The 24,123-nt window shown below is 38.7% G+C and overlaps 1 protein-coding gene across 1 annotated transcript in view; it reads left to right on the forward strand.

Annotated features, from left to right (window-relative positions):
* Positions 1-24,123, forward strand: part of LOC124709134 (sodium channel protein para) — an 878,324-nt gene that overhangs the window by 544,452 nt on the left and 309,749 nt on the right. Inside the window, exon 20 of the mRNA XM_047240797.1 lies at positions 11,783-11,987. Coding sequence (XP_047096753.1) covers positions 11,783-11,987 — 205 coding nt within the window. The remainder of the gene's footprint in view (positions 1-11,782; positions 11,988-24,123) is intronic.

The following is a 24,123-nucleotide window of genomic DNA, read 5'->3' on the forward strand; positions in this document are numbered from 1 at the left end:
CCGTAAATCCCGCTAGGCTGTAACACAATCCACAGGTATGTGAATTCACACACAATATACTAAACTTAGATTGGATGTCAGTATATTTTATAGTTATACTGAGGGAGAAACCTATTTTGTGGGATTCTGAATGAGATATTGTACATAAGGTTTTGCATTTTGAGGTGCTGAGAACCTTACAGCACATCATTATCAATTGTAAAACTGTAGCATTTATTCATGCTTCTGACATCTTTTGATCTAATGATTTATGTGTACTGTAGGTCAACATTGTACATATATTTGAACATTTATGAAAAACTGTCTCACTGGCTTCTCTGATATTCATTTAAATATTTAAATGGGGGGGGGGGGGGGGGGGGGGAGTCGAAGACGGTGTGCTCTTGGCCCTTATGGCTCTCAGCAACTCTTTTGTATTCTAGTCAAGTGATCTTGCTGGTAGAGAGTACTACTTGAATTTAATAATTTCTGCAAATGGCAGTTTGTGTTTCAAGTTGGTTGTCTACTGTGCAGAAATCGGCTTTTCCTGTGGAGTGTGTCAACATGAACTCTGTTGAACCCTGTATCAAGCACTAACAGAAAAGAAAATCATCAGGAAAATTTAGCCACAAAGAAACCAGGGCATTCCAGACCAGATTCATTGTCTGAGAAAAGTGACAAATCAGATAAGCTTGACTACAAGCGAACATTTAACAAACAAGTGTATAATAAGCATTAAGTCGTTTATGTGGGTGCAATGTAAGAATGCCTGATTTTCAGCCCAAAAGTTAATTTGTTAACTAATACATGAATTAGGAATCTTGTACATTTACCCGAAAAAATAAAAAAGCATGAAAAACTCCCACTTACACAAAAATGCGAAATGGAGAGTAGCAAAAGCATAAATATTATTTCATTCTTGACATAAACTGTACTTAATATTATGTACAAAACAGCAAAATTCCACAAAAACAATTCTTCTTTTTTCAGGAAAAGTTACACATATTATTATTATTATTATTATTATTATTATTATTATTGACAGCAGCTGAAGTTGTATAAGTATGTTGATGAGCATAACTGTTATACAGCAGATTTTTTTAATTTCGCACACTCATATTTATCTGAATTTAAAAATTTGTGAACACTCAGAATGTATATCTATGAGCCGCCACTGACTGTAGTATTGCTGAGTTACAATTGGAATCTGCCAACTCGTACAGCTACCTGGTGTAACACATTGTAGGAACATGAAATGAAATTATCACATAGGTTCAGTTGTGAGTAAAGCAGGTAGTAGACTTCAGTTTATCGGTAGCATACTAGGGAAATGCAGTCAGTCTATGGAGGAGATTACTTGCGAATCTCTCATGTGCCGGTTCTAAAATGTTGCTCAAGCACATGGGACCCACTCCAGATAGGACTAACAGGGAATGTTGAACATATACAGAGTATGGCAGCATTAATGGTCACAGTTCGTTTAACACCTTAAGGTCCAGCCACTTAGGAAAATTTCAGGCCCAGAAAACCAGCTATTTATGCCATTCTTTAAATTATTACTGGCACATCTGTGCTTGATGTATGTTAAAGGACATACATAATAATAAAGAACAAGCTTCAAGGTTTACTTTAGACGTTTATTGCAGTTCTCTGACACAATAAAAGCTATGCAATGATGGTTACAGGAAGTATAATTTTCACTCAAAAAAGAAAAGTGCGAGGTGTGGATTTCAGCACATTCACACATAACTGGAATTTGTGTGACTTGCATTCTGGCATGCAGAGAGGTGTGTTACAGTCAGGGCAATACCATCTTGTTTCCTTCCTGCTTACTTTACCAGTTGATTGTTTTGTCTGCGCCGAACAAACCTTGTACACCCTTGTTGGTTGTTGTTTCTTCTCAGTTGCAGTAATTTTCTCAGGGAAGTGTCGTCCTAAAAGCCTATTGCCGATGGTTGCACTAGGTATAGTTCCTTGAGTTGAGCATTTCTGGAAGAGTCCTTCACCAATGTGGCACAAAAAGATGGAGAATGACAGTTTTTCTTCTCATTGGGGTTTGTGGTCTCACGATATAGAACAAAAGCATTTGTTGCAGCCAGTATGAAAAAGTGAAAAAACAGATTTTTCCACCACTTCATTTATTTCCTATTGAAAGGATAATAGATCATCTGATCACTTCTATCAAACCCTGTTTTGTTCATATTATAATTGAGAATAGCATCTGGTTTTGACTTGGTCTTGACACCATCCTTCATATGAACAGAAATGTTAGAGATTGTCATTTTGTGTTTAGAGGAAAGGCATAAGACATCCCTCGTGTCCTTCCAGTTCAAACAAAGCAGGGGGTTTCTCTTCATTGACACCGACTGATTCCTTCTGAGTCTCTTCAAAACAACATTTTCTTTTGGCAGTTCCTTTCAATTAGCCATACATGTGCCTACAGCTTTCGTTTTATTTTGCCATAAAATATCAAAAACTGCTGGCAAACTGTAAACTCTGTCCATATAAACAATGTGATCTCTGCCCAAATAATTAGCGAGCAACCTCTGAAACAGTGGTATTATGGAATTGTCTTTTCATCCTTTTCCAGAGTATACTTTGAATCCCTGATTGTAACCAGCCTTTGAATCACACAAAGGCAATAAACATTTTTATTTCATACTTGTTTGGTTTATTTTTTATATAGAGATGAAAGACACTCGCCACATAGTCCACACATACCCTCATCAGTGGTGAGGTTTTCGTAGGGATAAAATGATTTCTTACATTCTTGTAATAGATGATCGAGAAAAGGTCTGATTTTATGTATGGCATCATGCTGTTGTGGACCTCTGGGAATGTAGGTAGAATTGTCATTCAAATTTAAATTTGAAGGTATGACCTTGAACCTATTTCTACTCATAAATATCCTGGGAAACAGGTTAAAATAAAACTATTGACAGACCAGTGGTCTGCCAATTTTGGTTTCTTCACGAGGCACATATGAATAATTACGGCGAAAAACAAATACGTTTCATGAAGCTTCACTCCAACCCATGAATGCTCAGTGCCATGGCCCAAGCTGGGCTTGGTTGCCAAAGTGTTAACTTGTGGGAAAGTGAGATAGAGATGCTGAAGAAACTGAACTGGCACACTGTGTGGCTTTAGTTTGGAGCCTGCCTTCAGTTTATCATAAACACACTTTGCATACTTGTTCATTTCTGATTTTATGTGTTATATCATAGAATGTGGAAAGAAAATAGAAAACACGTCGAGTAGAGTGGATCTTTCATCAACTGCAGCTCTTATTCCAGTTATGTCTGAGAACTGTGGCAAAGGAGGCTGTAGGTCCTCGAATCTCCAACCTAAATCAGTATCTGTTGATTTCGTTAGTGAATACCGCTACCTCTTCCGTGGTGGTGTATAAGACTGTGTTACAGTAGAAGAACATTGTCACTTGGAAGTTGTTTGAACAGCAGCATATTCATCATCAGATTCATCTGTAAAAGAAAGATGAGATGAAACTTATTCGCAATTGCAATGCCAGTAACTGAAGCAACAGTACTAGAGATGACAAGTTATATTAGTCTGTAGCTTACCTGAATTTGAATCTTCTTCAGACTGTTCCCTCTCAGATATTTCTCCCTTTGATCCAGAATCAATCAATTCTTCTTCCAGTGCCTCTAAAATTTCGTGATCACTCAATAAACATGACGTATTGTAATGGGATCACAGACAGTGATAAAACTGAATGAAACTGCACGTGAATACGACGACAACGCGAGCCCTCAAAGGCTCAGTCAGGCATGACGGCAATGCTAAAATTCATTACTGCTTCTTTCCAGGTAATTCTAGAACCTGACAATAGAGGGCAGCACTTGTCAAGGGCCACCCAGCCAGACATCTATACAATGTTCTCACACAAAACAAGTCATTTTCAAGTGACAGGAGGCTTGCATGACATGAAACATTGCGGCCCGAGCGACACTCGGGTGTGGCCCATTGAGCTCAGTGCCATGGCCCAAGCTACACTTGGGCTTGGTTGCCAAAGTGTTACCTTGTGGGAAAGTGAGATAGAGATGCTGAAGAAACTGAACTGGCAGACTCTTGAAGATAGACATAAGTTATGCCAAGAAAGCCTACTTTCAAAGTTTCAAGAACTAGTTGTAATTGATAACTCTTGGAATACACTACAACCTCCTATATATCACTCACATAGGGATCATGTGGAGAAGATTAGTGTAATTACAGCATGCATAGAGGCTTTTAGGCAGTAATTCTTCCTGTATTCCACATTTGAATGGTACAGGAATAAACCCATAACTAGTACAGCAGAACGTACTCTCTACCACGCACTCCATGGTGGTTTGCAAGGCATAGATGTAGAACACTCCTGTGAGACACATAATAACTGAGATGAGCAGGTTGCTGCTGACAGAAATGAAATCGCATATGAGTGCAGTGCCTGTTGTACAATTGGGAGACGAGCATGTACTAGACATGGACTACACTTGAATAGGAGAGGGAATGAAAAGTTCACTGTGCTTCTTGCAGAAAATATACAAGGGGCCACCATCAGACAAAGCAAGATCCCTGTGGTTACTTGTGTCAGAAAAATACCTCTTTTAGGTTGGAATCAGGATTCAGACACCCGGTTTTGAAAGAAGTCAGATTAACAGAAGAGCCCCCAAAAATGCTTAAGAATGCACAAAAAAGTAAAGTTTAGCTTATTTCATCAAAATATTAGAGGATTGGGTAATGTACAAGAACTTCTTGTCCATTTGGAAAACTTGGAGCACTGAGAAGATAACATCATGTGCCTGTCTGAACACCACATAGCCATACAATTAGATAAGTTATGTATAAAAGATCTTACTTTTGTAGAACTAATACAGAAAAAGAAGGAGTTGTTATACAGAAAAAGAAAGAGATGATACATGTATTAAGACAGAACATGAGTTTAAAAACTCAAAACAAGTAATTATCTCTTAAATAAAGAAGGATGTATTGAAATGAACTGTGCAAAAAAAAAAAAATTGCAGCAGTATGTCAGAAGAACAACTCTCATAAAATTCTGTCATGTGATTGTATCATCAACGTATCCTTCTGAAATGAAGAAAACTATATATTCTCAGTTGAAGGCATGTTTACAGAGAGACTGAAATATGCTGTTGTTAAACTCCTCTTTAAGGAAGATAGTTAAGACAGATGTCAGTAACTACAAACCTGTTTCACTACGACATAATTTTCCAAAATTTTTGAGAAGATGATGTATTCTGGAATAGTACCTGAGCTCCATTAAACACAGCCAAACTAATCCTGCTTTCTCACTCTTTTATAAAAGATATAGGAAAACATATAGGAAAATGTTGCTTGCAGCAAAGAGAGCTCATAACTCCAAAATAGTGCACTCTGCTGAAAACAAAAATAAGGCAGTATGGAAGATTGTGAAGCAGGAAACTGGTACCAGGAAAATGAATCTGTCAAACTTGAAAATCAAAGAGGAAGGGACTCTAATAAAAGACCCAATATATTTGGCAAACTATATAAATGATTATTTTAGTAGCATAGGAATAAAATAACAGGAAAATTTTCTAACAGCCCCTCAGGTCAAAAAGCCAAATAATGGTGTATCACACTCAATGGTGTTATTCCCTACAACACAGGAAGAAGTCTATAAAGCAGTCAGCAAACTGAGAAACAAAAACTCAGCTGGTCTGGATGAAGTCCCCATTTTTATAATTAAGGACTGTATCAAGAGCCTACTTCCACCTTTAGTTGATATTATAAATCACTCTTTCAAGCAGGGCTACTTTCCAGACTATTTAAAATATGCGAAATTACTACCTCTCTTCAAAAAGGTGATGCAGGAATAATTGAAAATTATAGGCCAATTTCTCTACTATCATGCTTTGCAAAAATATTAGAAACTATTATGAAAGATAGGCTAATGAATTATTTAAATAAATACAACTTACTGTCTGTTGACCAGTTTGGATTTCGATCAGGGAAAAGCACAGAATCAGTAACAGCACACCTCACAATACACATTCTAGAAGCATTAGATAAAGGGAACTACACAACAGGTATATTTCTTGATCTAACTAAAGCGTTTGATACAGTAGACCACAACATATTGTTAAATAAGTTAGATGAACTTGGAATAAGGGGACTTGTGAACAAATGGTTCCAGTCATATCTAAAAAATAGAAGACAGATAACTGAAATCTCACATATTTCAAGTTGCTCAAACTATATTGTAAAGTATACTTCAGACCCAAATTATGTAAATATAGGTGTCCCACAGGGTAGTGTCCTTGGCCCAGTACTATTCCTCATTTACATAAATGACTTCCCACAGAGCATCAAGCATGGACAAACAATATTGTTTGCAGATGACTCAAATGTTCTAATCAGTGACAAATCACCAGATGCACTAAAAGAAAAAGCCAAACAAACACTAAACAGTGTACGTGAGTGGGCATCCAATAATAAACTAACACTAAATCTTAAAGAAACAAATGCTGTTAACGTCTATGTCTGCAGAAAACCACACTATAACAACTTTAAGTTAAACAATGAAACTATAGAATGTGTAGACTACACAAAATTTCTTTGTATGCATGTTGACAGTCAGTTAAAGTGGGAAGAACATATTAAAATACTTAGTAACAGAATCGCTACAGCATGCTATGCTCTGAGAATTCTGACTGCAGTTTGTGATACTACATGTGTCAGATCTGTATATTTTTCTTATATCCACTCTGTTATTACCTATGGAATAATATTTTGGGGAGTCAACAGTAAAAATATTCAAATAGTTTTCAAATTACAGAAAAGAGCAATTCGTATAATAACCAAGAGTGGCAGTAGGGCTCACTGCCTTGAACATTTCCAAAAGCTGGAAATCCTAACTGTCCCCTGTGAATACATTTTTCAAAGTGTTATGTATGTAAAAAAAATATTGACTGCTATATGAAAAATTCTTTAGTACACAGCTATGAAACTAGAAACCAATACAATCTTCATCTAGAGAGGAAAAATAAAGTTAAAACACAGCAGAGCTTGTTGTACAATGCTGTTAAATTATATAATAAATTACTCCGAAAAATAAAAGATATTGACACAATCGGACAGTTCAAAACAAAACTAAAATTTTTTTTTATTAAATAAAAGTTATTATGCAGTAATGGACTATCTGAATTAAAACATGTAGTGTAATTAAAGTAGCCTGCATTGTAATACATGAGGAAATCAAAAATTGTACAGTACTATAAGAAAATTACAAATTACACAAGGATATAAAACTAATTTAAGATACCTCAAAAATGTGTGTAAATACAAGTTTTATGTGTATAATTGTAGGTATATTGTATTGTATATGATTTTGCTGACGAAATCCACACATTGTAAATTGTTACATGGATTAATAAGGAAATCAATCAATCAATAGTATCTCACCTGAGCAACAATAATATCCCCAGCAAATCACAGTTTGGATTTTGGGAGAGTTGCTCTACTGAGAATGCTATTTAAAACAGGTTCACCCACCATATTTTAAAAGCATTAAAAAATAAAATAGTGAAAGTTGATATTTCCTGTGATCTGTCTAAGGGAACAGTGTGAATAACAGTATTTTCTTAGATAAATTTGAGTTTTATGGGAATGATGGTATAGCCAACCAGTTGGTAATGCCATGTCTAACAAGAAGAATGTAGAAAGTTGTACTTAGTAAATCAGCCGATATAGTCTGGGGACGTAATTCTGACTAGGGAGAAATAAAGTATGGGATTCTGGCTCAATCTCAAATCCACTATTGTGCCTAATATATGTAAACAATCCTCCATCTAATATACAATAAGCAGATGACACTAGTATTGTAATAAACTCAAACATACATATGGAAGCAGAAGAAATTGTAAACAGTGTACTTAAAAGTGTCATTCACTGGTTTTCTGTGAATGGTCTCACCCTCCAATTTAAAACAAAACAACATATTCAGATCTGTGCATCTAGGGGTTCTAAACCAGTGATAAGTGCAACACATGGCGAGCAAATAATAAATAGGGTGGACACTTCAAAATTCTTAGGTATCCATATTGATGAGAATTTAAACTGGAAAAAGCACATTTTAGAACTCCTAAAAGAACATAGTTCAGTGACATTTGCACTTAGAATCGTTGCAAATCTTGGGGACCATGTTTAAGAAAGGAAGTCATCATTGCTCGAAAAAGAGTTGGGTGGTCTGATTACTGCTTCACTGTATATTTATTCTGTCATGAGGTTTGTCATAAATAATCCACTGCAGTTCAAAAGGAACAATAATTTAATAATTATCATACCAGAAGGGAAAATGACATTCATTACTCCACATTAAAATTGTCTGTAGCAGAAAAAGGGGTGTACAATGCCACAACTAAAATTTTTGATCATTTACACAATGATATAAAAGTCTGACAAACAGCAAAAGTAAAATTTGAAAACAACTAAAACAGTTTATCTGTGACAACTCCTTTTATTCCACAGAAGAATTCCTGTTATTGTAATGTGTAAAAGGTGTGGGTAGGAATTACTAACTCACATATGTATACTTAAAAGTAATAATGTAAAAATGACCCTTTACCGTATTCTGCAAATGATCCATAGAACTTGAAACTAACTAACTAATCAAATATGTTTTGTAAGCAGTCTGATTTCCTAGTATCCAGCTAACAAACCACAGGTTGTCACTAGCTTTACCCAAGACTGAGACTGTTTGATCATTCCATTTCACATCCTTACAAATTATTACGTCCAGGTATCTGAGTTGACTGATTCCCATTGTTTCATTGATATTGTATTCATAGATACTTCTCTTCTGTATTGTGTGAAATGCACAGTTTTACAGTTCTGTACAATTAAAACAGGTTCCTGATCCTTGCACCAAATTGAAATCTTATCATGATCTGATTGGATATTTGAACTATTTTTCATTAAAAATAAATGCACTGTCTGTAAAAAGTTGGAGGTTATTATTATTATTGTTTGACAAATCATTAATTTACAACATGAACAGTAAGGATCACATTACAAATTTTAATCGACATGTTTGATATTACTTCTTCTTCTGCCAACAACTGTCTGTCAAAGAGAATGTTATGCATCCTCCTACCAAAAAATCCTCAATCCAGTCACAAAATTTGTTTGATACACCATGTTATTCCACTTTTATTAATAAATGTTGGTGTGATATTATATTATCACATTTTGGTATGATAGTGAGTCCAATGCTTTTCAGAAGTCAATATATGCTGCTTCCACATAATTGCCTTGTTCTGTGGTTATCAGTATGTTATGTGAAAGGTGGAAGTTTGGGTTCACATGCTCACTGTTTTTGTAATTCATGCTGGTGGAAGTGGAGAGGGTCATTATGTTACGATTCCTCATTCTGTTTGAGCACAGAATATGTTGTGAAGTTTTACAACAGATTCATGTCAATGATATTAAATGGTGGTTTTACGAATCCTTTCTGCTACTCTTCTTGTAGCCTGTGCTCTCTTCCAACCAGTGAACTATATTTTTGGAGCTAACTCAGCAGAAAATTGTGTATGGAATATGACTGTGATTCCATAGCATTATTTAATTTTACTGGTTTCAGCTGTTTCTCAAAGCCATTGATACTAATATCTAAATCACTCATCGTGGCAGGTGTGTGAGAATTAAGCTGGAGTTACTCAATATTGGTTGTCACAATAGACTGCAAAAACTTGGATAAAAGTATTCTTACTCCATGTAGATTTTGTATGTGCATGTCTGAAAAGTAAGTATGTTTTTAGAAAAAGAAAAAGCTCATAAAACATTTTTTTCAAACAAAAATTTATTTTTACAAGAAAGAGCATTTCTTAAACTATTTTCTACCCAGTTTTCACCATTGCTTAGATATTTGTTACATTGGGAAACCAACTTTTATATGCATTCTTCATAAAAAGATGCCACCTTGAAGACAGCCACTGCTGAACATCGTTTTTTGTGTCTTCGAATTTGTTACATTGGGAAACCAACTTTTATATGCATTCTTCATAAAAAGATGCCACCTTGAAGACAGCCACTGCTGAACATCGTTTTTTGTGTCTTCGAAGACAACCAATGCTGAACATCGTTTTTTGTGTCTTCACCACTATCAAAGTGTCTTCCTCCAAAATCATGCTTCAAGAACAAGATGTAGTCAGAAGATGGGAGATCATCACAAATTGCTTAAGTGTTTTCAAATTGTGCTCCCGTTTAGATCCAAAATGCTTATAGATGTCCACAAAATGGAGCAACTTAGCAGTGCTTTGACATTTCTTACCTGCCACAGTGATGAGGGAGATAAATTTTAAAAAGAATTGTGACCAGTGATGAAACAAGTGTTTGTAATGTCACTCCAGAATCAAAATAGCAAGCAGTGGAGTGGAGTCACTTGTGATACCCAAGAAACAAAAATTGGAAACAACATTGTCAGCACAAAAAAATCATGCAGTTTCTTGTGGGAGAGGCAGGGCATTCTGGGTGTTGAGTTCCTTCCCATATGTGAAACTGTCAGTGTAGCACAATACAGTGAAACACTGAGGAAATGTCAGTACACAATTCAAAACAAAAGAAATGGAATGCTCAGTCAAGGCATGTGTCATCCGAAACTTTATTTAGCAATTCTGTTGGGAACAGTTCAGTCACTCACCATACAGCCCTGATCTCACATTTTCTGTCTACCAATTTTTCTTGAACTTGATGTTTGGCTTTGGAGGAAGGCACTCTGACAGTGATAACAGTGTAAAGAATGGTGCTCAGCAGTGGCTGTCTTCAGTGACGGCAAACACTGAGTAAAAACACCATACTCACACACTTTGTTCATTCAAGATATCTTACTGTTTAAAGATATTCATTTCTGGCCACTGATTTCTTAAACTACTCAATTTAGGATCCTCTAGAATTTGTATGATTTTGGTCCTAAGTTACAGGATACACTGTATTTTAGCTGCATTACATGAGTAAAGGAATAAAAAATTAAATGATTTTTCACTTTTACTTAAATTTATTGTTTAAATATTTTAAATTCTTTACATTGCACATGACAAAGGAGATCACAGGTTAATTTGTATGTAAATTTTGTTATAATAGTTAAACTGTTCTGGACTAAGTGTTGTACTGTTGTGGTTCAATACTAATACTCTTTGGAAAATAGTGAAATCACAAGACTTTTTCATATACATTATTTGTACAGTGCAGATGACATCATAGCCAAAACAAGAGTCTCTACTATTAAAGGCCTGTTGATTAAATCTCAATTAAACTGTTGAGCTTTATGCGTAAGTGTTTCACATAATAGGATGTTTTTGAAATTACCAAGTGTACATTGCTGATCTTGCAATTCATAGCATTTTATCTCTTTAAGTCATTTTATTCTCATTTATACAGCTATGTAGGCATGCAATGCAATATAATTTTATTAAGATTTTAGGTATTTATTACAAAAAAGTAATCAGTAGCAATTTTTCATCCTGAAGTAAAAAAGCTGAATTGTAAATGGATACTTACTTTGTGAGTTTAGCATTCTGTTGCTGAACTGAAAAGACATAGTTTGTAGTGATAGAATTTGTATGAAAAGAATAGTACCAAAATGTCTCAAAGAAAGAAACTGTGCTTAGTCAGAGACATAATATCTTATACATTTGTGTTCTATTCCTGACTAACTTTTATAGCATCATGAAATGTTGATAATTTATGAATCAGCTTTCTATATAATTCGACTATATCTTCAATATTTTATCTTAAATACTACAGCAGCATTTGGATATTCGTGTTACAGGTCCTTAACCTTTTCTTGGCGCTGCTACTCAGTAACTTTGGTTCATCAAACTTGTCAGCTCCAACAGCTGACAATGACACCAACAAGATTGCAGAGGCATTTGATCGCATTTCAAGGTTTATCAACTGGATGAAACGTAGTATGCTAAATTTGGCAAAATTGATGAGGGCCAAATTAACTAACCAGATTTCCGATCAGACGCCAGGTGAGGGACCCTCCTCCAGTTGGAAAGAAGGTTTATATCCAATCAGATCGCTTGTCCTTGTGCGTGCGTGTATGTGCAATTTGTTCATTTTATGTTTGAGTAGACATTTTTCATTTTTGCTTTACTTGAGTCACTGTTGAAAAATGCATTTCATTGCCATTGTCAGTAGTTACTGTTGCCTGTTGCTAACAAGAAGTGTTAAACAAGGGGCTGTAATTAGTTAAATGTATTTTTCGGATACATAGTTGCTGTAACGATTTTCTGTTTTTAGCTTCCAATGATTTGAACAAGGGACTTCAAATAGTTTTGAAATAATACATCTTTAATATATACAGTTGCTGCAAATATTTGTTTTATTAGTTACAATGAATGTGTTCACAGCCTGCTTTTACTAGAATGTTGTAATGTGACAAAATAAACATAAGTAACATAATCAGACTGGAATAACTATTTTTCTGAGGGTTTTGCTTGCAGCAGATATGTCATTGCATTGAAACTGTACTTTCCTTTTTTTTCCTGCATTATTAACGAACTTATCACAGTAGCCCTTGCTTACTCCATGTGAACTGTTTCACATAGAATGGCTTACTTTTAGCAAAGAACTCAGTTGTTGAGTTCTTAAAATATTTTTGAAGCAGAGGAGTTAATAATCTTTCTGTTCTTGCTTAATGTTTAGCTTCATGGCTTTTGTATTAATGACATGAAAAATGCAGAAGCTGCAATTTGCATAGGGAAAATTTGTGAAGTAACTGTGTCATTTGTGGCAGCACTTGTTGTTTTAAACTGTAATATTGATATTAAAAAGTAAAGCAATTGATCATATAAATATCTATGTAGACACCACATTATTATGGGTTACTTTGAATTAGAAATATGAAACTGAGGTCAGTAATTTTGTAAAAACTGTTTAAAAATTTTCTAAATGTTAGCTAAAGTGTAATTAATTGGAACACTTAATTCATGTCAGTTCTTTTTTACACACACACACACACACACACACACACACACACACACTGTAAATTAAATATTGCAATGTGAGATTTGTGTATCCTTGCCATGGGGCAGCAGTCATATCCAAGTGCCCTAGACTGCTATTTCAATCCATTGACCTTTTATTTTGGAAGTGGCATAAATCGATTCTTTTAAAATAACAAGAGATCACATAAAATATTTTTGCACGAAATTAATCACAAAGTATGAGATATCTCTTTTATTCAAAAGGCTCTCTCCTTGAAGGGTCACAAAAAATAGAGTTCACAACTGTTCATTGCACCTGGCTGAGAGGTAATACATCATACATTATTGTGTTGCTGGTAGCATATTTGAAAGTGTTGAGCATGAGCCACCAGTGGTACACACCACCTGACGGACGGCTCTAGCATGAGCCTCCAGTGGTACATGCTGACATGAACGTGTTAACTGTATTAGAGTGTGTAACTTAGCTTATTTTGCAAGCATAATATATAGCTACACATGAAGATCTGGATCATGATAAATGTAGACCTCATGACCTTCCCCTCGTGAGACCTCAAAACAAAATAATGAAATAATTAGTCCAGAAAATAATATCTGTTTCTTGCACAACATCTAGTTCAAGTAATAAAAATGTTAATTATATAAATTAAACATTGGAATGAAGAAGCATTATGATAATATTAGAGTAACCTTTGTTTAAAGAACTCTCTTGCAGCTTGTAGTTACTACGTTATACAAATATGTTGCAATACTACTGGTTTCTTAACATGTGTATGCCACCACTGAGAATTGTGTTTGCTCCATGTGGTGCAACTAGGTATTAAAGAATCTTCAAAATGAAACTATAATGAAAAAAACAAAGATGATGTGACTTACCAAACGAAAGCACTGGCAGGTCGAAAGACACACAAACAAACACAAAGATACACACAAAATTCAAGCTTTCGCAACAAACTGTTGCCTCATCAGGAAAGAGGGAAGGAGAGGGAAAGACGAAAGGATGTGGGTTTTAAGGGAGAGGGTAAGGAGTCATTCCAATCCTGGGAGCGGAAAGACTTACCTTAGGGGGGAAAAAAGGACGGGTATACACTTGCACACACACACATATCCATCCACACATATACAGACACAAGCAGACATATTTAAAGACAAAAGCTTTGTCTTTGGTAAAAGAGGTATTACTCATCAGAAATCAAATGCTGGGTGGTCATCCCTGTACCATCCTAGATACTGGTTTCCAGAAGTATTCATGTGAAGTGCGGAAAACAGGAGTGAGATGCTGGAAGAAGAGAAGCTGTGAGGGTAGAGCGCGAGTTGTGCCTCAATAATTCCATCAATTTGAGCACTGTCCACATGTTAAAAAGATAAAAACTGGTGAGGAGGTTATGATCTGTCTTTGTTTCTTCCAACCTAGTTTCATGTTTCCAGAATGAGATTTTCACTCTGCAGCGGAGTGTGCACTGATATGAAACTTCCTGGCAGATTAAAACTGTGTGCCGGACCGAGACTCTAACTCGGGATCTTTGCCTTTCACGGGAAAGTGCTCTACCAACTGAGCTACCCAAGCACGACTCACGCCCCGTCCTCACAGCTTTACTTCCGCCAGTACCTCACCTCCTACCTTCCAAACTTCACAGAAGCTCTCCTGTAAACCTTGCAGAACTAGCACTCCTAAAAGAAAGGATATTGTGGAGACATGGCTTAGCCACAGCCTGGGGGATGTTCCCAGAATGAGATTTTCACTCTGCAGCGGAATGTGTGCTGATATTCATGTGTTCAGCAATCTGCTTCAGGACCAATCCATTTCATGAGCAATTCTGGATGCAGCCTCTGGGAACTGTTGTAATATTACCTTGATATTTGTATCTACATGAAGTATTGCATCTTCATGGCTATTGAAGGCCATGTTGAAACACACTGGTAATCTGGATAGTGTGAGACCATTCAGATGCAGCAGTATTGTTTGATGATGTAATTGGTAGTAGTGAGTGCTAAATAGTAATGTCATCTCAGAAACTGCTGTGCTGCTTGTTCTATTATGTCTGTGACTGTACTAAAATGAGTAATAGGGGATGTGATCTATAATCAACAGGAATTTCAATCTGTATAGATTTTACAGAAATTTCTTTGCAATGTATATAGCACTCATCCCTTCCACTCTATCTGCAAATAATTAGACTACATTTTATTCATTATGTTTGATTTGAATGATTGAGCTCTCTGAACTGTTTTATTTCTTCTTGTGTAGTGCTACCTCAGAATCATACAAGGGGCGTTTGTAAAGTCCATGCAAAAATAAAAACTACTTAGTCCAATGCTGTTCTAATATGTTGATCCCTTCCGAATAATAGGAATTGTCCAAATCTCCAAAATAGCTATTACTTGCTGCAATCACCTCCTCATTTGAATAAAATCTTTGTTCCACCAACCGTTTCTTCAAATTGGGGAACAAATAGTAGTCTGAGGGAGCCAAGTCTGGAAAATTGGGGGGATGTGAAACAAGTTGGAATCCTATTTCCATTAATTTTGCGACCACAACTGTTGAGGTGTGTGCTGTTGCATTGTCATGATGGAAAAGGATTTTTTTTTTCCAATTGCTGGCATTTTTCTTGCAGCTTAGTTTTCAAACAGTCCTATAACAATGAATAATATGCACCTGTAATAGTTTTACCCTTTTCCAGATAGTCGATGAGGATTATCCCTTGCGAATCTCAGAAGACAGTCGTCATAACCTTTCCAGCCGAAGGACTGGTCTTCACCTTTTTTGGTGCAGATTCTCCCTTGGTAACCCATTGTTTAGATTGATGTTTGGTCTCAGGAGTATAGTAATGTATCCATGTTTCATCCACACTGAGGAAACAATGCTTAAAGTCCTGTGGATTCTTCCTGAACAGCTGCGAACCATCCTTGCAACGCTTCACATGGTTCCATTTTTGGTCAAGCATGGGCAATCGTGGAACCCATCTTGCAGATAGTTTTCTCATGTCCAAATGTTTACGCAAAATATTATGCACCTGTTCATTCGAGATGCCCACAGCACTAGCAATCTCATGCACCTTAACTCCTCTGTCATCCATCACCATATCATGGATTTTATCAATGATGTCTGGAGTCGTAACCTCCACAGGGTGTCCAGAGTGTTCAGCATCACTTGTGCCAATATGGCCAATCTGACAATTTTGAAACCACTTATAAACTGTTCTAACTGAAGGTCCAGTCACCGTAATGTTTATCAAGCTTTTCTGTAGTCTCCTGAGGCGTTTTGCCTTTCAGAAAGTAATGTTTAATCACCATACGAAATTCTTCTTCATCCATTTTTTGATAACCACTCGACTTCCTTGATTCACATGAATGCCAAACACAAAGAAATAGACCAGTATGGATGAAACTTTGTGTGCATTCTTTCCAAAGATGCTACTAACTGAACTTCACCTCGATATATGCCAGTGATGCCATCTCTCGGACTTTGCACATACTTTTCAAATGTATGTGTAGTGACTACCATTCCCAGTACAAAGTGGGAATACAAGGTACTTGAAGCAATTTTTGTTTTAACTTTTCATACTTCTTGGCACTTACTGTGACATTGCAAACTGAAATCCTTTGCTGCACAATCTGTTTGGGGATATCATTATTGTGTTGTTGATAAATTTCAGTTAGTAATTTATTCTGTCAGAAATGACTGTAGCTCTGTGTGGTTGCATAGAATTCAAAGGTTTTGCAACACTTGCAGATAGGCAACCATGTGTCATACACTGTTTCTGTCTAAGATGTGCTGTACATGTTCAGATTGTAGTTTAAAAATATAGTATTTTGCCAGATTGCATGAAAGGTGCAATAAGCTAGGTAAGCTCTTCTCTGATGGACTTGTCATGATTTTGCCAGCAAATTAGTTCATGCTTTCATGGGATTTATCTTACAGTTTGTTTGAGATAGTGTTGAAATATTGCTGAAGCACCAGAAATCCCAAACAAGAGTGGAGGTCACTGATATAAAAACCATAGAATGTGTTTATGACCAGCAGTTACTGTGCCTAGTCATATAACAGAAGCTGTAAATATGCTCCTGAGAAAGAAGAAGAAGAAGAATAAAAAAGAAGATTGGATTTTAAAGTCTCATTAACAGGCCAAGGTCATTAGAGAGAGAGCACCAACTCTGTTCTGTTGCGCTTGACATGTCTAATTCTGAATAAAATTGCCTTCTGACAATTTTAACTGTAACTCTTCAGGTTGAGGTACAGAACATGTGACTGTGACTGTAAATTTACTTTGCTCTTAAAATCCTCATAAATGTGATAGGTTCTGTTTTGTTTGTTAAATATGGCCATCATGATGTTTCACTGACAAAAAGAGCTTAGTCACATGGCTCCACTTAACTCAAAATTATTTTCACATGGCTGCACTTAACTCAATATGGTTTAGTTCTCCTTTAACTGCATCTACTAAACAAATCATAGAAGCTCCAACTTTTTGTATTAATTAATTTACAAAAGCATATTTATTCTTTTGCACATATGCTGAATATATTCATTGATGTGTGCTGCTTCATTAATGTCAAAGTATGCCAGACATCTCTATATTCTGTTTCAGCTGGGATGGAAGAAGCCTCTCACATGACGTTTTTGTGTTCTGTGTGACACCAGAGAAGTTTTGCATCACTTTCAAAGTGGGCAACATGAAATACACTCCTGGAAATTGAAATAAGAACACCGTGAATTCATTGTCCCAGGAAGGGGAAACTTTATTGACACATTCCTGGGGTCAGATACATCACATGATCACACTGACAGAACCACAGGCACATAGACACAGGCAACAGAGCATGCACAATGTCGGCACTAGTACAGTGTATATCCACCTTTCGCAGCAATGCAGGCTGCTATTCTCCCATGGAGACGATCGTAGAGATGCTGGATGTAGTCCTGTGGAACGGCTTGCCATGCCATTTCCACCTGGCGCCTCAGTTGGACCAGCGTTCGTGCTGGACGTGCAGACCGCGTGAGACGACGCTTCATCCAGTCCCAAACATGCTCAATGGGGGACAGATCTGGAGATCTTGCTGGCCAGGGTAGTTGACTTACACCTTCTAGAGCACATTGGGTGGCACGGGATACATGCGGACGTGCATTGTCCTGTTGGAACAGCAAGTTCCCTTGCCAGTCTAGGAATGGTAGAACGATGGGTTCGATGACGGTTTGGATGTACCGTGCACTATTCAGTGTCCCCTCGACGATCACCAGTGGTGTACGGCCAGTGTAGGAGATTGCTCCCCACACCATGATGCCGGGTGTTGGCCCTGTGTGCCTCGGTCGTATGCAGTCCTGATTGTGGCGCTCACCTGCACGGCGCCAAACACGTATACGACCATCATTGGCACCAAGGCAGAAGCGACTCTCATCGCTGAAGACGACACGTCTCCATTCGTCCCTCCATTCACGCCTGTCGCGACACCACTGGAGGCGTGCTGCACGATGTTGGGGTGTGAGCGGAAGACGGCCTAACGGTGTGCGGGACCGTAGCCCAGCTTCATGGAGACGGTTGCAAATGGTCCTCGCCGATACCCCAGGAGCAACAGTGTCCCTGATTTGCTGGGAAGTGGCGGTGCGGTCCCCTACGGCACTGTGTAGGATCCTACAGTCTTGGCGTGCATCCGTGCGTCGCTGCGGTCCGGTCCCAGGTCGACGGGCACGTGCACCTTCCACCGACCACTGGCGACAACATCGATGTACTGTGGAGACCTCACGCCCCACGTGTTGAGCAATTCGGCGGTACATCCACCCGGCCTCCCGCATGCCCACTATACGCCCTCGCTCAAAGTCCGTCAACTGCACATACGGTCCACGTCCACGCTGTCGCGGCATGCTACCAGTGTTAAAGACTGCGATGGAGCTCCGTATGCCACGGCAAACTGGTTGACACTGACGGCGGTGGTGCACAAATGCTGCGCAGCTAGCGCCATTCGACGGCCAACACCGCGGTTCCTGGTGTGTCCACTGTGCCGTGCGTGTGGTCATTGCTTGTACAGCCCTCTCGCAGTGTCCGGAGCAAGTATGGTGGGTCTGACACACCGGTGTGAATGTGTTCTTTTTCCATTTCCAGGAGTGTATATTTCGGTTCATGAGAGTTACAGTGTCTTCAGTATCTACCTCACATTTTATTCCATGTCTTTGAATAGCCCTTTACCTTAAGGTTGCAAAAGACTCTAAGCTGACAAAAGTCATGGGATAGCAATATGCGCATATAGAGATGCAATAGTATCACATGCACACGGTGTAGAAGGGCAGTGCATTGGCATCATTGTCATTTGTAATCCATAATTCATGTGAAAAAGTGTCCAATGTGATTATGGCCACATGATAGGAATTAGACTATTAATGTAGAATGGTATTTGGAGCTAGATACATGGGGCATTACATTTGAGAAATTGTTAGGGAATTCAGTATTCCAAGATACACAGCGTCAAGAGTGTGCCAAGAATACCAAATTTCAGCTATTACCTCTGACCAGACACAGTGCAATGGCTAGTGGCCTTCACTTAATGACTGAGAGCAGCAGCATTTGTGTATAGTTATCAGTGCTAACAGGCAAGCAACACTGTGTGAAATAACCACAGAAATCAAATTGGGATGTATGACGACTGTTTCTGTTAGGACAGTACATGAAATTTGGCATTAGTAGGTTATGGTAGCAGATGACTAAAGCGAGTACCTTTGCGAACAGCACAACATTGCCTGCAGTTCCTCTCCTGGATTCCTGGACATATCGATTGGACCCTAGATGAATGGGAAACCGTGACCTGATCAGATGAGCCATGAATTCGGTTGGTCAAAGCTGATGGTAGGGTTCAAGTGTATCACAGACTGCATGAAGCCATGGACCCAAGTTGTCATCAAGACACTGTGCAAGCTAGTTGTGGCTCCATAATGGCATGGGCTGTGTTTGCATGAAATGAACCAATCAGTGACTGGAAATGGTTATGTTTGGTCGCTTGGAGACCATTTGCAGCCATTCATGGACTTCACATTTCCAAACAACAGTGGAATTTTTATGGATGACATTGTGCCATGTTACCAGGCCACATTTCTGCTCATTAGTTTGAAGAACATTCTGGACAGTTCAAGTGAATGATTTGGCCACCAGTATCACCCGACATGAATCACATCAAACGTTAATGGGACACAATCGAGATGTCAGTTTGTGCACAAAATCCTGCACCGGCAACACTTTCACAATTGCGTACAGCTATAGAGGCAGCAGGGCTCAATATTTCTGCAGAGAATTTCCAGTGACTTGTTCAGAAATGCAAGCTGCTTCTAAGGTGTTCGTCTTCAAGACAGCCTTACTTTCAGAATGTAACAAAGTAAACTTATCTAAAATGATTTTGAAAGTGATTTGAAACATGGGACATGCTGAGGCAGGCCTGGCGAGTTTTTAATCTCTTGTTGAAGTTGAATTTTAGTGGCTTTTCATGGGAAATATGTTTCATTTCTGCTGTGTAATCAGCTTCATGTTCTACAACATGATCCAGTGATTGATTTGGCAGCTTCTTTGCCTCTTTTCACACTGCCTTGGGAATGGCCTGTTGAATGATCTTGTCTGTATCATTTACCACACCTTGGTATTCTGCATACAGATTTGCAATTTTGTTGAGGCCTTGTAACATGCACCCACTGCATTAAGGTTGATAACTTTGCCGGCCGGAGTGGCCGAGCGGTTCTAGGCGCTACAGTTTGGAACAGCGCGACCACTACGGTTGCAGGTTCAAATCCTGCCTCGGGCATGGATGTGTGTGATGTCCTTAGGTTAGTTAGGTTTAAGTAGTTTAAGTTCTAGGGGACTGATGACCTTAGCAGTTAAGTCCCATAGTGCTCAGAGCTATTTGATAACTTTTCCCAGTCTTTTGAAAAACATAACACAAGACCCCTACATGGAAAGTTTGCTTAAAGTACTGAGAAAGTTTTTAATCTCTGACAATGCAGTAATCAAACAATGGAAAATCCAGGATGGAATGTAACAATCTTATGAAAAAGGATAATTGCTACTCATTATATAACGGAGATGCTGAGTCACAGACAGGCACCACAAAAGGACTGTCAGAAAGTGAGCTTTCAGCTGACAAGGCATTCATCAAAAATAGACAAAACACACACACACACACACACACACACACACACACACACACACACACAGCAAACACAACTCATACAACACATGACCACAGTCTTTGGCTGCTGAAGTCAGACTGCAGTCTGTCAGAAAAACTGCAGTCTGTCAGAAAGTGATCTTTCGGCCGACGAGACCTTCAGACTGCAGTCTGGCTTCAGCAGCCAGAGACTGTGGTGACGTGTGTGTGTGTTGGCTTCAGCAGCCAGAGACTGTGGTGACGTGTGTGTGTGTGTGTGTGTGTGTGTGTGTGTGTGTGTGTGTGTGTGTGTGTGTGTTATCTAGTTTTGACGAAGGCCTCATTGGCCGAAAGCTCTTTTACTGGAAGTCTTTTTGTTGTGCTTACCTGTGACTCAGCGTCTCTGCTATATGGCGAGTAGCAACTATCCTCATCATAATAGTGCAGTAATGAAAAGTTTGCAAGGGGTAAGAAGTTTATCTCACTTATTTATATTTTTAAATACTAGCAACCTGCCCCATCTTTGCAAGTGTAGCACCAATTATCTACAACTGGACAACTTCTATGACATAGCAGTAATTTTGGTATAGGCTAGTCTGTGTACTTATGATTAAAATTCAGAGAATTGAATATCATCACATTCATATAACTTAAAAGATTTAAGCAGCGCACACGAAGAAAGTTCCCAGCAGGTACAGGTGTTATCTGTTCCATATTTAAGTGGTGTTTGTAGTGACATCTTGTGGCAATGATGGTAGCAAACGTTGTGGTCACAGCTTAATATATGATACGTCCTGTGCAACAGGTCATTTAGGAAGTCAGCCATAACACATGGCCTCCTGATAGCACTGGCTTGTGCCTTGTTACCTGATATTCTTGGCTGTGTTGTCCAAATTTCTCCTGCTGCTTTCTTGAATTCTGAAAAAAAAAGGTAGTCCTGATTTATAATCCATTTGAGTGACTGTAGATGAGATGGGAATCTTCTGTGTTGACATTTGTGTTGAGTTTTCCATCTTTTCCAAATGCTGTTGATCCTGGTGCTTCATCAGCTTCGTAGACAGGGTGATGATTAATTTTTTGTATGTTCCATGCATAATATCCTTCACAGCTCACTAAATGCGAAATGCATCAGCAGCTTTAAAAATAAGATACCTCTTCTCTGTGAAAACATGGCTACAAGTTGGCCATTTTCATAACTTTCTTTTTAAAGTCTTAATCCACAACACAGTTTGATATGTAGCCCAGCTACATACATAATATGCTATCTGTTCAGAAAGTCATCTACAGAGTAGAAGGGTTTGTCAAGCAGTAATATTTTGAATCATTTTTAAAACTTTCATTATACACCAAGACCTTTAACTCACAGAGAGGCAGTCAGATATTTCCATGGCTGCATACTTTTTTCTCCTTTTGCTCAAAAGTAAATTTGTAGATAGTGAAGGCTGTTTTTGTTCCTAGTCTTATAAAAGGAGCATTCAAAACTGATTGGCACTACAATTTCTTGTGTTCACAGGAACCATTTACTGAACAAATTCTGACAGCTTCCATATTTGCATAGCAAACAATTTTTTGGAAGCATACCAGAACAACTTGTGAACAACTGCATGAAGTGGTAGCAAACTTTTTACCCCACATGGCCTCTTTCATTCCTTCAAATAGGCACCAGATTGAGCAAATATGGAAGCTGTGGCAGCACAGCAAACCCTAGTCCACACATTGTGGCAATGGTGTGGTGACTGGCATGTGACCATACATTGTCATGTTGGAGAAAAATGCCACAGATCATTTCCTGTGATGGTGTTGTTGACTGCAGCGGCAGAGCTGGTGCAGTGAACTGCAGTGCTAATTATTGTTGAGTGTTATATTGGGAGGGAGCCAGTCCATCAACAATATCCTTTTCTGACCTGAGAACACAGTCTCCATTTGTTTCTGTACAACATTTTTGGCTGGTTGGTTGGTTTGGGGGGGGGGGGGGGGGGGGGTTAAGGGACCAGACTGCAAAGGTCATCAGTCCCTTTTTCCACGACCATGAAGCACCCACAAGGGATAAAAAACAGGCAACGGAGATGACAAGGGACAACACAGAACAAGAAAGACACAGACAAAAGGAATTAAAAGTACACAGAGTGTGACAGTGGCAGGCCGACCATGGAAACAAAAAAGGAAAAGCCAACCACCAAGAGACACACTAAAAACACCAATCTAAAAACCATAGGCCAAAGGCCAGACTCAACACAAAAATAACCAAAGCCTTAAATTGAGCAATAAAAGCCCCCTGAACAAATAAAACTCAAAACTAAGTCTGCCATTGCAGCGTCATCTGTTAAAAGTGCTGGGAGCGTATCAGGCAGTGCAAACGTTTGCCTGAGCACAGTTAAAAGCAGACAGGCCAGTAAGATGTGGACCACTGTCAACACTGATCCACAGCGACAGAGAGGTGGGTCTTCACGGCGCAAGAGATGACTGTACGTCAGCCAGGTGTGGCCAATGCATAGGCGGCAGAGAACAACGTGATTCCTTGCAAGAAGCTCGCAAGGAGGAGCGCCTCACACCTGCAGTCTCCTTGACGACCTGAAGTTTGTTGGGTTAAGGCAGGGTGTGCCATTTATCACCCCAGGTGCCAAGTACCTTCTGCCGCAAAACTGATTGGAGATCACACTCCGAAAGGCCAATCTCCAAGGCCGTTGCACCAAACAGCCTGTTTGGCCAGCGTGTCGACACGTTCATTACCCGGGATGCTGGCATCAACCCGGGGTCCACACAAAGACTATGAAGCGGCCGCAACAGGAACGTGTATGGAGGGACTCCTGGATAGCCATTACCAGATGAGAGTGAGGGAAACTCTGATCGATAGCCCGTAAACCGCTCAAGGTGCCACTACAGATAACGAAGGACTCATAACCAACTCAACCAGCAACCATCAAACCATCGGTTTAGGCCACATCAGAGCTGTGAAGTGTGGCAAGGATGGAAAGAAAGTGGTGGCGGAGAGCCTCAAGAGGGACTGAGTCCTTCGGGCCCTGTGCCAAATCCAGCTGAA

Source organism: Schistocerca piceifrons, chromosome 7, assembly GCF_021461385.2.
Source record: "Schistocerca piceifrons isolate TAMUIC-IGC-003096 chromosome 7, iqSchPice1.1, whole genome shotgun sequence".
NCBI classification, from domain to species: Eukaryota; Metazoa; Arthropoda; class Insecta; order Orthoptera; family Acrididae; genus Schistocerca; species Schistocerca piceifrons.